This window comes from Mugil cephalus, chromosome 1 (genome assembly GCF_022458985.1).
Source record: "Mugil cephalus isolate CIBA_MC_2020 chromosome 1, CIBA_Mcephalus_1.1, whole genome shotgun sequence".
NCBI lineage: Eukaryota > Metazoa > Chordata > Actinopteri > Mugiliformes > Mugilidae > Mugil > Mugil cephalus.
Genome location: NC_061770.1, coordinates 14,382,076 through 14,397,223, shown reverse-complemented (window position 1 = coordinate 14,397,223; position 15,148 = coordinate 14,382,076). Strand labels below are relative to the sequence as shown.

At 42.8% G+C, this 15,148-nt stretch overlaps 1 protein-coding gene across 1 annotated transcript in view; it reads left to right on the top strand.

Moving 5' to 3' along the window:
• Positions 1–15,148, top strand: part of LOC125013371 (potassium voltage-gated channel subfamily D member 3-like) — a 96,190-nt gene that overhangs the window by 72,734 nt on the left and 8,308 nt on the right. Inside the window, exons 4-5 of the mRNA XM_047593996.1 lie at positions 2,391–2,559; positions 14,376–14,477. Of these exons, the coding sequence (XP_047449952.1) occupies positions 2,391–2,559; positions 14,376–14,477 (271 nt within the window). The remainder of the gene's footprint in view (positions 1–2,390; positions 2,560–14,375; positions 14,478–15,148) is intronic.

Genomic DNA, 15,148 nt, shown 5'->3' with positions numbered 1-15,148 from the left:
CGAGAACTGAGCTTGTTTTTTTGCCGAAATCTGTGACTAATGAGTATGAGCTTTCATCTCCCGTTTCATGCCCTCCTCCAAAATCAGCTGAATGTGTGTGTGTGTGTGTGCAGGGGTGTGTTGCCGCGGATTTTACTATCTCCAACAGACTGTGACAGGAGTGCTTCATTAGATTATAAAACGACTATCGACTACGAGCGCAACTTCTTAGGCAGATTATTGTTCATTTGTGGAGAGCCTCTCGGGTGCTATTTGCCAAGTACTCGAATAACAACCAGCACTACTGTGTGTGATCTGTCAAAGTGGATCAATTTGATAAGTGCTATTCAGCCACATGTTTCGGGATATTAGCATTGGATGAGCTTCTAAAGCATTGCGAGAGTCCTTCTAGCTGTTTGATGGCTTTCTACGCAAATGCTCTCCCCCTCATTGTGCGAGGTTGCTTATTATTTGTGATATTATGGTGTAACGCGAGGTTTGATTACACGAATCGCGACGTCTGATGGAAGATGTGTAATTCAGTGCAGCGTGGTGTGCCTCCTCGGCCCATGTGCATACGCATTCAGCAGCAGTAATATGTTGACTGATCTGATCTGCACGCTGCCAAGTCTATAGGGGCCTATAATACACCAGATGCATCAGAGGACTAATGCCAACCGCGCTTCCATCCTCGTGCTGTTAGTGTAATGTGAATTTCTATGCAGACTACAATTACTGTGGAAGCAAGTCATTTCATCACTTCCAGAAAAATGTGTGACATGTGGTTTCTCTGTTATGCGTAGCATACAGCGATCAGGAATAACATTATGACCACCTTTCCAATGTTGTGTAGGTCTCTCTTGTGCCTCCAAAACAGTTGTGTTTGTTGTTAGTTTGTTTGTGTAGTTGTTCCTAAATCGTTTTTGCAAGCTGCTGCCATCAAGGAGTGGCACTGCCATTGGTTCGGGGTGCCGGGTCTGGTGTAGGCGGGTGGTACATGTCTTAGTAGGATCCACGCGAACACCAGGTCCACAAGTTTCCCAGCAGAAGACTGTATTTTTACAAGATGGTCAATTTTATTCACTTCTCCAGTGGTTTTAATGTTGTGGCTGATTGTATGTACATGTACGCGATTCCATTAGTGCATAATGCCTCTGTGCACCTATGTGTGATGTATATATATCCACTCCACAGTTCACTGGGAGCACCGTGTCTCAGTTTCACTGTTTTTCTGACACGTTGCACTGCTTTCTAAAGCGTTTAATGTGACGAGACGGAGAAGAGACAGATTCCCCTGCAACATTCTGTCGCTGTCTTTCTGCCTTTTCTTCCACGACTTTTATTTTCAGTCCCTCAGCGTAAACACCGTTCCCCGGAATCATTATCTCCCGTGTCTGCACACCTAAGAAAATCTGTAATATGTATGTCAACATATGTGACAGCATGTGCTCCGCCGCCGGCTAAACTGAGGCTTTTACTGTGAGGAAATTAATAAACGGGGAGTTTGAAGTAGAAGAGGAGACGGTTTCTTGAACTGAGTTTGAGTTTTGAGGACAGAGGGAGCGTCTCTTTGACTGTTGGCCTGTACGTTCACAGCGCCGCGCTTAAAGACATTTAGTTTGAGGCTTATTCGTGGGTTGGCTTGAGTCACCTCTAATAAATTCAGTTGAACTTAGCAGGGAAAACGAGCACAAATTACCTGCTCTTTTTACTCATGAATAAGAAATAAACACCATTAGAAAGAAAGGTTGTTTTTCCAGCTTAAGTTGTGCTCCTTTAAGTTTTGAAATCTCTTCTCCTGCGTCTTCTGATTGTTCCCGCAGCATAGCTTCTTCCTTTTGTTTCAGAAAGAAAGAGAGAAAGAAAAATGATTTAATGTAGTTATAGTAATTGTGTTGTCTGTCTTTGAACTCAAGATGAAATTGCTTTTGACTTGCAAATATTTCAGTCTGAACTGGGCTAAATGGCTTGTGGGAAATGTCCCTGGCATTCACAGTGTCCTCCTCTCTCTCCTCTCTAAAGGTTAATAGTATCTGCTCTCGGTGAATGAGCCGGTGGACTTTACTGTGCCACTCAGTGGCAGCGTAGGTTGGGTCGGATCCTCTCTCAATCGCTGTTAGGGGTGGAATTGAGGCAGCAGGTCAAGTTTTATTCTGGTCAGGATGGATACATGCAGCTCGGACAAGCCCAGATAAAACTATTAAAAACCGCGTAGAAGACGAGTGAATGGGCAGCAAATTGAAACGGCTGATCCAGCGGGGTGTGTGTGTGTGTGTGTGTTTCTTGAATGACCTCCAGTCGTCTGCGCGAGACTACAAGGTTGAACTATCACAGACAGACTGTGCTAAATGCATAATAAGAAGTTTCACTGAATGCAGTTCCCCCTCTTTCCCCTCTGCCTTTTACCACAGGTACGGAGACATGGTTCCCAAGACGATCGCGGGGAAGATCTTCGGTTCAATCTGCTCACTGAGTGGGGTGCTGGTAATTGCCCTGCCTGTCCCTGTCATCGTGTCCAACTTTAGCCGCATCTATCACCAGAACCAGAGAGCAGACAAGCGGCGGGCGCAGAAGGTACAGGTGAACGCAGTTTTATTTCCCTTCAACTGGGCCTCAGAGGTTTGGACCTACAGAACCTACAGAGCTCTGACGTCTCTGCACCTCATAGGGTTCCGATCTTCTCTGAGCATGTATACTGTAGGCCGTATGTTGACGTCACATTAACAGTAGGCACGTGGTACCTACCATTTCCAGTGAGTATGAACGTTCTTTCATGGACTGTTTGCCTCGATGTGAACACGTACACCCTGACCCTCCATTATTATAAAAAAAGTTTAAAATAAGCTTCTAATATTTCTGTGTGAAACTCCAAGCAGTAATTTTTTCTTACCTTTTTTGCCCAGTAATGTCATAGAGAGGTTAAACGGGCACACTTCGGTGTCATACTAATCATAAAGATAACATAAAATCAGTTGCAGAACTCTTTTCAAAATTCCTTTCTCAGCCTTGTGCTTCACTCTCTCTTTTTTTTTGCAATCACAAAAGCTGACCTGAAATTGGTGAGATGTCATCGTCTGTCCTTCACTTCAGTCGCTCTATTGTGTTTGTGGAAATGTGTCCTGTTCTTAGGTGTGAGAATAATGAACCACGACTCATGCAGTTGCAGGAAAGGGGAGAAAATTACAAATTTCATGGCGTCAGAAGTAAGTTCAGGGCACGCTTGCGAGACACCTGCCGGGATTTCAGCTCACTGAGCAGATCCTTTCCTGCTTTACCTCTAATACCACTTGAAGCTCTTGTCCAACAGTCCCACGCATCGCTGTTCACATCGGCGCACTGGCTCAGGTCATGAGCCTAGAGGTGGTGATTTCTTTCCCGGCATCTTTAGACTGATCGTTCAGGGAGAAAATGGGTCAGCTAGAAAAACAGTTTTTCTCTGTATCCCACTCTTCTCCTCCATAACCCTGTTATTTTTAATAAATGCAATGCATTTGTCCCTGACTTCAGGAGCGCATTTGACACTTTCTTGTAGACAGGCTGAGGCTGCTGAGTGGGTTCAATATGTCCACCAGATAGACCAGTGTCAAGAGCCACCTTGGGTCAGAGAATCTGGTCTCATATCATAAACTCAGAAGTCTAGCTGTATTTTGAACACCCAGTGTGAAGCCCTCCTTCAAGGCAGCTGCAGCATTTCAGGGTGAAACGGTGCCGAGCTGGCCAAACAAACGTGACTGTAATGCCTTCACAAAATTCACAGGGCGAAAGCACTGGCCTCATGCCTTTGAAGGCGAGTCAGAAAAAGTCCTTGGATTCAAACGCAAGCTGTGGGGTGTTGCCCGGTTTAAATGGTGCTCGAGCTTGCCTGCCTTAATGGCTTCATTTGTCAGGGACCAAATGAGATCATGAAGCCAGAGACACATGACCACATACACGATGGTCTCCCATCGCTGCATCTAAATAAAGAAAAACTTAATTCAACTGTCATTTTTTCCTTCTTCTTTGTGCTCCGTGTGACTTCACAACAGTGGCCGTAGATTCTTTTTGTTATTGTTATCTCGTGTTCCACATAGCTAGCCAACTGTTAAGCGGAGCATCTGGCATCATTGTGTAAAATGCTCACTCTATAGGCAGCATGATCGAGTAAGAAGCCTATTGCACAGTTTTTTTTTTTTTTTTGGTGTTTAAGATTCTGTTAAACCCCTGAAGATAAGATAACCCTAAAGTTTGAAATTTTCAATTCATCACCTTTAATTGACCCTTGTGGGAAAACCAGTGGGATAGGATCAACCTTGCAAGTATTTAGAAATTGATTACCTGCATTCGTAAGAAGATAGAAAAGATGAGCACCATTAAAAGCTGTTTTACTCCTGCCTGGCACCCAACACTTGTGCATTTTTAATAATAACAGAATATTACCAATAAATACAATAGTAATAACAATATACAGTTTAAAACCATTATAATTTATCTGTGTTTGTGCATTTGCTAATCTACCAGTTGGTAGGCTGTGTCACTGTCAATCAAATCTCACCAAATCGCAACCACATGGTCACATATATGAATATCTTCAGCATAAATGTTGCATGAGATGAAAGGAAGAAGTTCTTAAATCTACAGTAATCTCTGTCTCTACCCCAAAGATATATGTGTCCCCTACGCTGAACTACTTTTTCTGCTTTGGGAAAACTCATTATTTGTAAAAAGTCAAATTCCCCCAAACCAAACTAAATGTTATCATTACTCCAATCGTATTCAAAATAACCCCAAGCTTAAATCCTAAAGTAGCCTTTCAACAATTTCCCCTCTTCACATTATTTTCTTTGTTAGGCTGTCCCTTGTTCATACTTGTAAGTATAGAAGTAAAAACTACTCAGAGGCACTCATTTATAATGGGGAAGTTGTGTGTAAACGGTGGAAGGTTTAAAGATCCTGTCTTCCTTCGGGTAAATAGCCCCGCCTTTAGACCTTTAAAAGAATCGTGTTGTGGTGCGACCGTGAGCCACATTGGGTAGCGGCATCAGCTGGCTCACATAAAAAAAGCTGGGCTGGTAATCATAGTTTGAGGGCAAACCTGACAGCTTTTGTTCTCCAGAGATAGATGGCGTGTTTGTTTGGAGCTGGCAGACATGCGCACACTGACACACATATCCAGAGTCCATTCCTCTCTCTCATCACCGCCGTTCACACCTCTCCTGGCGAGGCTTTTTTCAGTCCCGTGTCTTATTTCTTATACCTCATCGGCGCTTGCTCCTCTGCCTCCATCCATTACCACTACCCCATGCCTATCTTCTTTCTCTCCAACCCTCTCCCGCGATTAAAGCCATCCATCTCGAGCGCGTGCTTTCCGGTTGTAGTTTAAATCTGTTTAAAGTCCAGCGACCGTGGCCCCTTCACCCACCAGTCTTAACTAACTGTGTGTGTGCCGAGCAAGATTCTGTTGTAATGTGCTCAAGTGTGCGGTGGAGGAAAAGAGTTGACGGAAAGAGGGTATGGTGTGATAGATAGAAAACAAATTAAAAAGATAAGGAGAGATGTGTGGATGCAGAGAAGAGAGGGGAAAAGAGCGGTGGCGAAGAACGCCGGAGGGAAGGAGTGAGCAGGGGAGGCAAGGGGGGAGGAGGGAGGAGGGGGGGGGTTGGGGGGGGGAGTGGGAGCGGAGAAAGGGGGTGGAGCTGGAGGCAATGTATGTCCTAATGCAGTGTTCTTTCCTGAAATAGCTATCACCCAGATGAGGTGGTGGCTAGAAGGAAGGTGTACGTCTTTCCCTTCGGTTTGTATGTGCATCCGAAACATGTGTATCCAGCGTGTGCGCGCGCACGAGTGCGTCCACCGTACTTCCTGTCAGGCCTCGGACTCTTTCACCTTCCTGTGTGTGTTCTCTGAGCCGTGGCTTGGAACGGTGTAGCGATCACAACCCAGTAGCAGACACCTCCACAAGTACACACCAACGGGCCGCTGTAGCATGACAGTGCTGTTCTCATTAACTGGGACTAAATGACTCTCTCGGGAACTTGAATGTCTCTGTGGTTTGCCTGCAGTGAGGTCAGTGATTTGCTCAAGCACCCGATGGATAGGTTTTTTTCTCCTTTTTGCAACGGTGTGGCTAAGACGCCTTATCACTCTCTGCGTAATAGTATTCCACCTGGATGCTTTGGTCCCTGACAAAGTTATTGCTAAGGCAAATTAAGGTCTAAGTGCCAAGGAACGATGACAGATTTGTAAATGGGTTTATTTTAGAGAATTTAGGAGATGCAATCTGTCTTTAATTAGGCTACAGGATTAAGTGTTGCTCAGCATTTATGCCTGTGTTCCTAAAAGCAGCTGAGTGTGTCCTGAATTGTATGTCGTGCTAGATTTAGCAGAAATGATTCGATTTCTCATCCTCGACTGTTCACTTAGACAGCCTTCGCTCCCAGTCTTGTTATATGCTTCTGTATATTAGGCCAAGTTGTGCTGTCGTCTCATCTGTCAGTTGGTCAGTCCACCATGGCGGCCCAGGTATTGATGTTTCAAGTTATTGAATAGATTGTCATGGAACAAAAAAGTAATTCTTCCTGAATGCTTTGGTTACCCCCTGACTTTGGCAAGAGACATCCAAATCACATGACCAACGATGTAGACGATGTAGCAGCAAGACGCAGCATCGCTGAAACTCTGTTTCAACTTTTGTAGAAAGTGCTAACTGAATACTGCTTCCTGAATATTGCCATCATGTTGTTGTGCATCTGGTGCATGGGAAAAATGGTAAGAAGCAAAATACTAGCAAGACAAGATCGCTAGCCAGATTCAAATGCTCGGAAGGGAAAAGCTGTGGGAGTGACGCTACAGTCTATGGAGTGAGTGCAGCCAAAGAGAAAGAAGCCAGAGATTTAGGACTTTTATATATTATTGTGACACGTGATAGTTTTGTAAATGGTTCTAAATAGTTGTACAAAAATGTGTGATGCATCCTGCATTTTAATGAAAATAATTATAAATACCTTTGTTGTTTGCTACATTTGTCCATAAGCTTTTGAAATTTACACTTTAGATTTCCATTCTAAGTTATGAAAATGGTTCGTTAAAACTTTTTCCTACTCGGATTTTAAGGTTTTAGGTCGAGTATGTTAATACAGTTTGTTAAAATGAAAAAAGAATTGTAAAATGATACAGGTGGGGTTGTGCTGAAAATAATGACACCAAACAAGGCAATATAAACCATTTTTTAAAGATGAAATAGAAAGGTAAAACCACAAGTAGTCAGAAACGGCCAATTATACTCTGGACTCCAGAGGGTAAATTTACTGATCTGAAAAAGCTGTTATCAAATGCATAGTACTTAAGTTTGTGTGTAGATACTTGCCAAATGTAAGGGAATCCCATTTGCTACACTTTTAAAGCATTTAAAGCTAAAAGTTAGCATGACAAAAAGAAAAAGAGCCATGTCAGATAACACTATTTTAAACATCAGCTTGTTTGTATTTGATTAGCATCCTGATGTTAGCCTTTGACCTGCCGTGTTGGAGCACAGCCCCAGGGATCCACTAGTGTGGCTGTAGACACTATATAATCTGAGGCAATTAAAATGGATTTTATGAACCTTTTTAACAAGTTCCACTGACATGTGTCCAGCACATTACATGTTACATCACATTAATTTATTGTTATTCGACAGTAGGTTGGCCGACAAGTCTATCACGGTATAATAATTGTATTTTCAGAGCCATTATCATTGTATGGGTCCACTGTTTCATCGCTAATAGCCGCTGTGATTTTTAATGCCCTACTTGAGTCATAAATTACTCGGGCATGCCATATCCTTCAATACCCCATTACTGCCCTCAACGTAACATGTAGCGTTGTTTAATGCTCAATAAGATAAATGACTTATGACCTTCTCTGTCATTAAACTAAGCATTTAGCTCTGGTCTTTAACCATAGCCAAACGTCCCTTTTCTCCGCCTTTACCGCCAGCAAGTGGTTATGTTTCACCGCAGATCCATTCTTCCTCAGATCAGTTCTTAGAATAAGGCTATGTTTAACTGAGAGTAAAATAGGGTAGCCCTCTGAGATTGCCTTTCACAGTACTTAAACGACGAGGGGAGAGAGGATCGGGGGCGACAAGGAAGAGGGGGTGGATTATCGAGGGGAGGCCGCGTAGCATTTGTCTTCCAGCATTTTCCGGCCTCCTCCGTCCTCGTCCCTTTTCCCCCCCTTCACATGCTCTTCTCCTCGTTTCTCACCCCACCCATCCACATCCATCTTCATTCCAGTCTAATTGTTAGCTGTTCTGGGCTCCCATTACAATTAGCCATCCATCTGGGTGGTGGCGGAGAGACAGCCCCTGATCCATCTCGCGGCACAAAGGGAAGATGCACGAGGATGCCACTAGTTGCTGCATGTGGCAATGGGGGGGACACACAGCTGAGACACAGACATATATTTTCTATTCTGCCTCGGCGTAGCCTTCAGTGTCACTGCTTTTTATTCCACAATGAATTGAACACTGGCTTAGAGTCTTTCACTGTCTTTACCCATGAGCCCGTACAGTGATTTGAAACAAAGAGTCTAATCTTAGTGGTCCCTCGGAGATTATTTGCATAAAGGTGATGATATCTTAAGGTAGGACTAGTTACAAATTCAGATCTCATACCTGAGGGAAGGAAAGATTCAAATGGATAATCACAAAAGGGCAAGTGTCACAGAATGATTAAAAAATGGGAGGATAGCAGGAATTAAAATGAGCTTTTAAGTGTGCCCATGGCATAGTCCTGGATCCGTAGTTCTGTGAGCGATAGGTACTTAGGACCACCTTTACCCGCATATACAGTATGTGCACATATGCACTGTGACGGACGCTCTTCAATGCAGAATTAAGCTTCTAGAAAGTGGGACCTCCCGTATGATAGTTGTGGGCATTTATCTCATGAGGAATGTGCAGATTGTTTCTCTTTCAGCACTTGACATAAGAATCATTAAGTCTTAGTCTGAGTTAACGACCATCCTTCACTATAACGCTGACATCCCTCGACGAACAGATAGATAAATCATTGACTGCATCGCATCTTAATAAACTTTTTAATATCTCAACTTTGCCTTCTCTCACTGTGCAACCCGGCCCTGTTGTTTGCAGCTTTGGTATTTTCTAACACAACAATCGCTGAACTGCTATTTGCCTATTTTCGACATCAGGGATTCGGGTTTTTTTTGTTGCGTATTAGTTCTTCTGAAGCATTTTAAGTGATTGAAGCCCACAAACTGACATGCAGAGTTACATAACAATTCGATAAAGCTTATAATTTAATCTCACAAATAGAGATGGTTTGTGCAGTTTGATGAAGCTCAGGAAAACAATTACTTTCATGAGATACAATACAACCTGTTCTTGTACTAGGCCCAGTCTATGCTCATCAAGGTATTGTGATTTAGTTCTCTATTTTAAAAATGTTTTGTGTTTATGCAAAGAGAGTTGCAAGAGCTGAAATTACTTTATTTCCAAATCACAGATCTCGTGAATAGCGCACCCCACAAACATAAAGATATTCTGCTGCATGGTAGCTCAGTGGTAGATTGTGAGTCTGGCCCGGGGGGAAAGACCAGCACAATCTATACATACGCATCTCTTATTGAGCATTTCCCTGTTACTGTTCTTGCTCCTAGTGCCGTCTTTTTTTGTGTGTTTTTCTCACTTTGACTAGAAGCATGTTGTTGTCTCCAAAGTTGGCGAATAGTAAAATTAGTGTGCATCACCTTGGCTTGAGGCTGACATGGCAGAAACAAAACAGAAACAAGTCCCTCTCCCTCCCTCCCTCCTTCCCTCCCTCCCGTCTTTTCTTCCCTCTCTTTGCTCTAAATCATCCCGCTATTGTTTTTAGCCCTCCCTCAGAAGGTTGAAGTCAAAAGGTGAGGATGACTTCTGGCTGAGAGTGTTTTGCCCTTCTAGACAATCGATAAAGGTGTCTGCGAGCTGCAAGAAGACGGAAGAGAAAGAAAAAAAGGAAAGACGGGGATGCTCGCGGGGGGTCAGGAGTTTCACTATGAATTATGTCTTTTGTAAAAAATAAATAAATAAAATAAACCTAAACAAAAGAAAAAAAATCTGCATCACATCAGCTTGCAGAGCAGAGTCATGCCTTTCTTTAATAAAGAGAGGGTAATGCAGTTCTTAGCAAAGCTATTTTGCTAAAGTTAGGCTGTCTTTGTTACAGGTCAGAGCCATAACACAGACATATTTATGGACATTGTGAGTAAGGTCTAATTGAAGGTTGTGGCTCTAAATAGGAACCTATCCTTCCCAGGTCAGGTGTTCCACCCTGAAGGGAAACTATTTTCGACCACTGAAGCAAGTACTATGGATCCACGTTCTGGTGAAGAGTAAACAGACTCTGAGTCATCAAATACAAAATTTTGTCTTGGATATGTTTTATTCATTGGAAAGTCCAATGTGTCAGTGAGAGCTCCTGGTCCTGGATACGGTCTGTGGTGTTAACACCTCAGTTGCTTAAAGTGTTGGCTTAGCTTCTATAACAGGTGCCGCTGGTGTCAAAGTCAGAATCAATTTTTTCCATCCTCTCGACTTTCCTTCCCTCACTCGAACCCAGTAGTCCTTTTTTCCCCCCAAAATGTCAACCCCCATTTCCTCTCTGGTTCTCTTTTCGTGTGATCGTACAGCGTCACACCTCAGAGGAAGTAACTAGCTTACTTCCTTGTGGCAGAAATGTCAGCACGTGTGAAAACCGCTCTTAGTGGCAGCTGCAAGACAAAATGTCTCCTCCACAGTTGTTTATTTATTCTATTTTCTTTTTTTTGCGCATGGGCTTCCTCATCAGATGGTCTCCTCTTTCACTTGTGTGGTTCTGAGGCAGGCCTGAGGCAGAACCTAATCTGGTCTCATAGCTCAATTGCTCCACTTTTCACTCAGCCAAATCCTTCATAGGCACTCGAGCAAAGGCTGTAACTCACAAGGTGGCATGAATTTTCATCTTTTACTTTCAGCTAAAAGATGAACTTCCCTCGCAGTGCTCGGCGGAGTGCGGCATGGGAGACGAATGGTTATGAAGAGTTTTTTTTCTTTTTAGTCATTTGAGGATATGCCAGGTGAGATCCCTCAGCTGGCAGCAAGTGATTGTGTTAAAATGAAGCATTTTTTTTGCTGCCTTGGATCTTATAGCTATAATAAGTGTTATTGTTCCAAAATTGTGGCTCTGTGGCAGAAAGCAGGACAACAAAGATGCAAAATTAGTTTATTGGCTACTGGGGGCATGGAAACATCTGTACTCTTTCAGTCAGTAGTGTTGAGCCTCAGTAGTTTGATTGGTTGGCAAGTGTTAAAATAATTATGATTTCTGAGAGCTAGTGTTTTTCCAAGGTTGATTGATTTCAAGTCAAGCTGCATTTTTGTCTTCCAATGCGCACACATCCAGTCTCTAAATTACAGGGTCTGCACTGCGAGAAGTTTATTTTGTGGTTTAATGATTCTACCCCATTATGTTTGAACACTGCAGGTTTTCATCTGCAGAGATTCTATGGAGGTCTGCTTTGGGTCTGACTTACAAACGTGTACACGCGTGAGCAAAAAACAAACATTCCCGTTTGATAAAGCTGCTGCCTGCTGATGTCAGACTAGTTCGCTTGCATGTAAATTTCCCTGTGCCTGTTTAGATCCTCACAGCTGTCCTTACCTTCAGTGCTCCTGCTAACAACGCACCATCTACTCGTGTCTTAGAAGCTTAAAAAAACTCAAGGTTGTTTACTTTGTCTCTTGTTCCCCAGCTGGTGCAAAGACGTCAGTCAAATACAGGCGCTGACAAAACCCTCCAGGCAAAAAGAGGAAAATAAGCATTTCTGATGTTTCCACAAATTATATTTTTCTTCCATTTACTACTAAAACCATAGGTGTTCAACAGGGCGGTCTGCGAGCACCAGGGGGTGGTTGCAAAGTCTTTGGTTGATTAGACATTTTTCTGTATTTTTCGCCCACAGTTTTCCCCCACAAATTTAACTGTTAATATGTAAATACACATTAACACGGATCCAACATATTTCAGTAAAGGGATAAATGGAGGCAGAAGACGTTATCTTTCAGTCAGCACTTCACTCATTCAGCGATACAGGAGCTGTCTCAACAACGCAGAGCGCCGCATAGAGCGCCACACTAGCCGAGACCTGTCAATCTAAACTTCCTGTACACAGTAAGTCGCAACCTATAGCTGCTGAGCCAAGCACGAGGCCGCATATTACACTCCGACTCTGTCAGGTTCCCCACAGTTAGCCGAGAGCCTGTTCAGTCCCCAGGTGAAATCCTGGCTGCAATGTTAGCAGAAGAGAAGCTAACAGGGCATGATATATGTAGGTATGTTTAAGGCAGTTGCATGGTCCCCTTCTGTTGCACATGTTTAAAATTAAAAAATAATATTTGAAAGTGTGTATTATTTGATTGTAAAAAGATAATAATGTGTATTTATGAATAACACTTGGCCGAGTTTAATATAGAACACATATAGTAGGTAGGGGGTCCCTACTTAATCTCTCAAGTGTTACTTATGCAACAAACACGAACTAAATCATTTATTCAAAGACAGCTTTCTACCTATAATCCCAAGTATTAGTAGTAGGGAATGCACTGTTTCAGTGCTGAAGAATATTTATTTCTTCATGCAATTTCCTATAATGAAATTGAGTGCTTAAGTTTAAGTGTCGTTTGTATATACTGTTCTGCTGCAGAACAATATTTCTGGACATTTAACCTTCCACATGGCCACATTTGTTGGTGTTAATGAAAGCCCTCTATCCTTGATTTCTTTACACTTATCTGTCTGATGCTTTATCAGCAATTCGGGCTCAATCTGTCGTGCCACATGCTCTCCCCGAAAGCACAGGGTAGTCTCGTAGGTACGAGACAGGTACCCAGGTCTCAGAGGCCCCTGCGAATCAATCAAACAGCTGCGAAAGTATATTCAGTCTAGCAGGACATGTTCTTAACATCCTGTCCATTCCTTTCACGCTGCCTGGCAACCATTGCCACGGCCACAGCTCCTGTTTGCATGGTGACCCCAGAGACGTGATCCCATTGGCTGAGCACAGTGCAAGAACATAAAGAAAGGTTATCCCAAAGCCATGTGGGAATGCTGCACCAGCACAAATGTAGTAACACGCAGTGTGAGTCAAACGAGAGTGAGGGAAACTTGTCAAGGAGAGAAAAGATGAGACCGACAAAAAGATGCCGGAGAGCAGGAGAAGATCCACACATTTGGGGGAGTTAGCCACAGAGGCTAAAATGCTTGTGTATGTTCAGATGCACCCCTGTTTATCTCCCCGTCTCGCTTTAGGTTACTACAACGCAGCATGAGCTATCTGCAGGCCAACAAACATTACCGCCAGTTAAAATGAGACCCAAATGCATGGATGAGTTCGAATAACCTTTCATTACCATACTCTTATGGAGCCACGGATTCCTGCCGGTGCTCTTATATATGGTTTGCAAGTATATGTATGGAAATTGGCCCATGAAGGGAGGACATGCATGCATAAGCACATGGAGATATGCAAACATACATCCACACACTCAATTAACCCCCCAGCAGTTGGATGGGCCCCCTACTAAACAAGCTCTGTGTTGGCTCATTATCAGCTTAGCTCGCATTATTCTTCTACCGGTTTCTCTTCAATGTATCCATCATTCTGTTTTAAAGCACAGAAAGCTGCACCTATCTTGACACCCAACTGTTTGGCAGGTGTGCACTCAGGCTCTGTATACAAAGAACAGCATGAATAGTATGAATCCTTCCTCTGTATTAAAAATTGTTTAAAAGAATTCACATACTTATATGTTTTTCTTCTCATCTTCTTCTTCATCTTCTGTTACTTCTTCACTCAGTATATTTGATGGTATGCGAGAAAGAAAGAGATGCTGTGTGCTGACCATGATCTATAACACTGATGACTAGGCATTCATTTTGGCTGAGAATAACATAGTGGTCCAGGAGGAAAAAACAGTAGAGTACAATGGGTATGGATGAAACAAAACCAACATAGCAGGAAGAAAAACAGTCCAAATAAACTGAATTCACTGTTTTAAATACAGAGACCGCTTAGCTTCTTAATTGATGCAAGGTATACCTGCTCCTCTCCAATCTGCCACTCTGCTTTTCAACCTGAGGAATGAGTTATCATGTAGTCACCATAAATCATTCATAACTATCACTGGAGATCACAGTGAATTTATTGCAGGAGATCAGAGTGAATGCTCTAGTAGACCATGTTTGATTTGATCTATAAGATCACAACTAAAGCATCAAGCATGCTTGTGCTGTATCTCAAACCAGCGGGTTGTCAGGATGATACCAAATCATTCTGGAATTAGATATGGAATAGACACTTTCTAACATGTGGTTTCTATGGACTCTTGCTCTTTGCAGAAAGCCCGCCTGGCCAGAATACGAATATCCAAGACAGGAAGCTCCAATGCTTTCCTACACAGCAAGCGCAATGGCCTGTTCAACGAAGCTCTGGAGCTCACGGTAAGACTTGTCTGTGAAGCACAGACGCCACAATGCTTTGTTACAGTCTCTTCATGGAATAGCCAACCACACATGACATCATCTTTTATTCCATTAATGTTGTCCTGCTGGCATAGACTATGTGTACCAGAATGCATTGCATAGAAGCACATACATCTGTGTATAGAAAGCAAAAAGCATCTGCAAAAATGGTAGGCTACTTCACTGCGGAAAAACAACATAGACCACATCTGGATATCAATCAGTTGCTGACATGGTGTCATTTTTTTAAGGAAGCTGTTTGTTCAGCATTACCATGTTTCATCACCCCAGCCTGTGGCTATTACTTTGTTGGCCAAATCAGGGGTTACAAAACAAACAAAAAAACATACCATTACTTACTTAAAAGTCATTTACCTTGTTGTTTCGTCTGGTTTTGGTTTATTTACGGAATTTTGTAGAGAGCCTCCAGCACATTGTATCCTCTAGAAAGGCTAATATAGCTGCATCCTCTACCTCTCTCTGTGGGATTGCTTCCTGCTTTATCTGCTGCATAAAGAAATCTAAAATAAAAGTCCTGGCTTTGCAAAAATAAAAAAATAAATAAATAAAAAAAGTATTCTCTTTTATAGCATCCTCTGCATTCTGCACTATTTAGAGATGTAATTTTCACTGTGGGCACCGCCGGATGG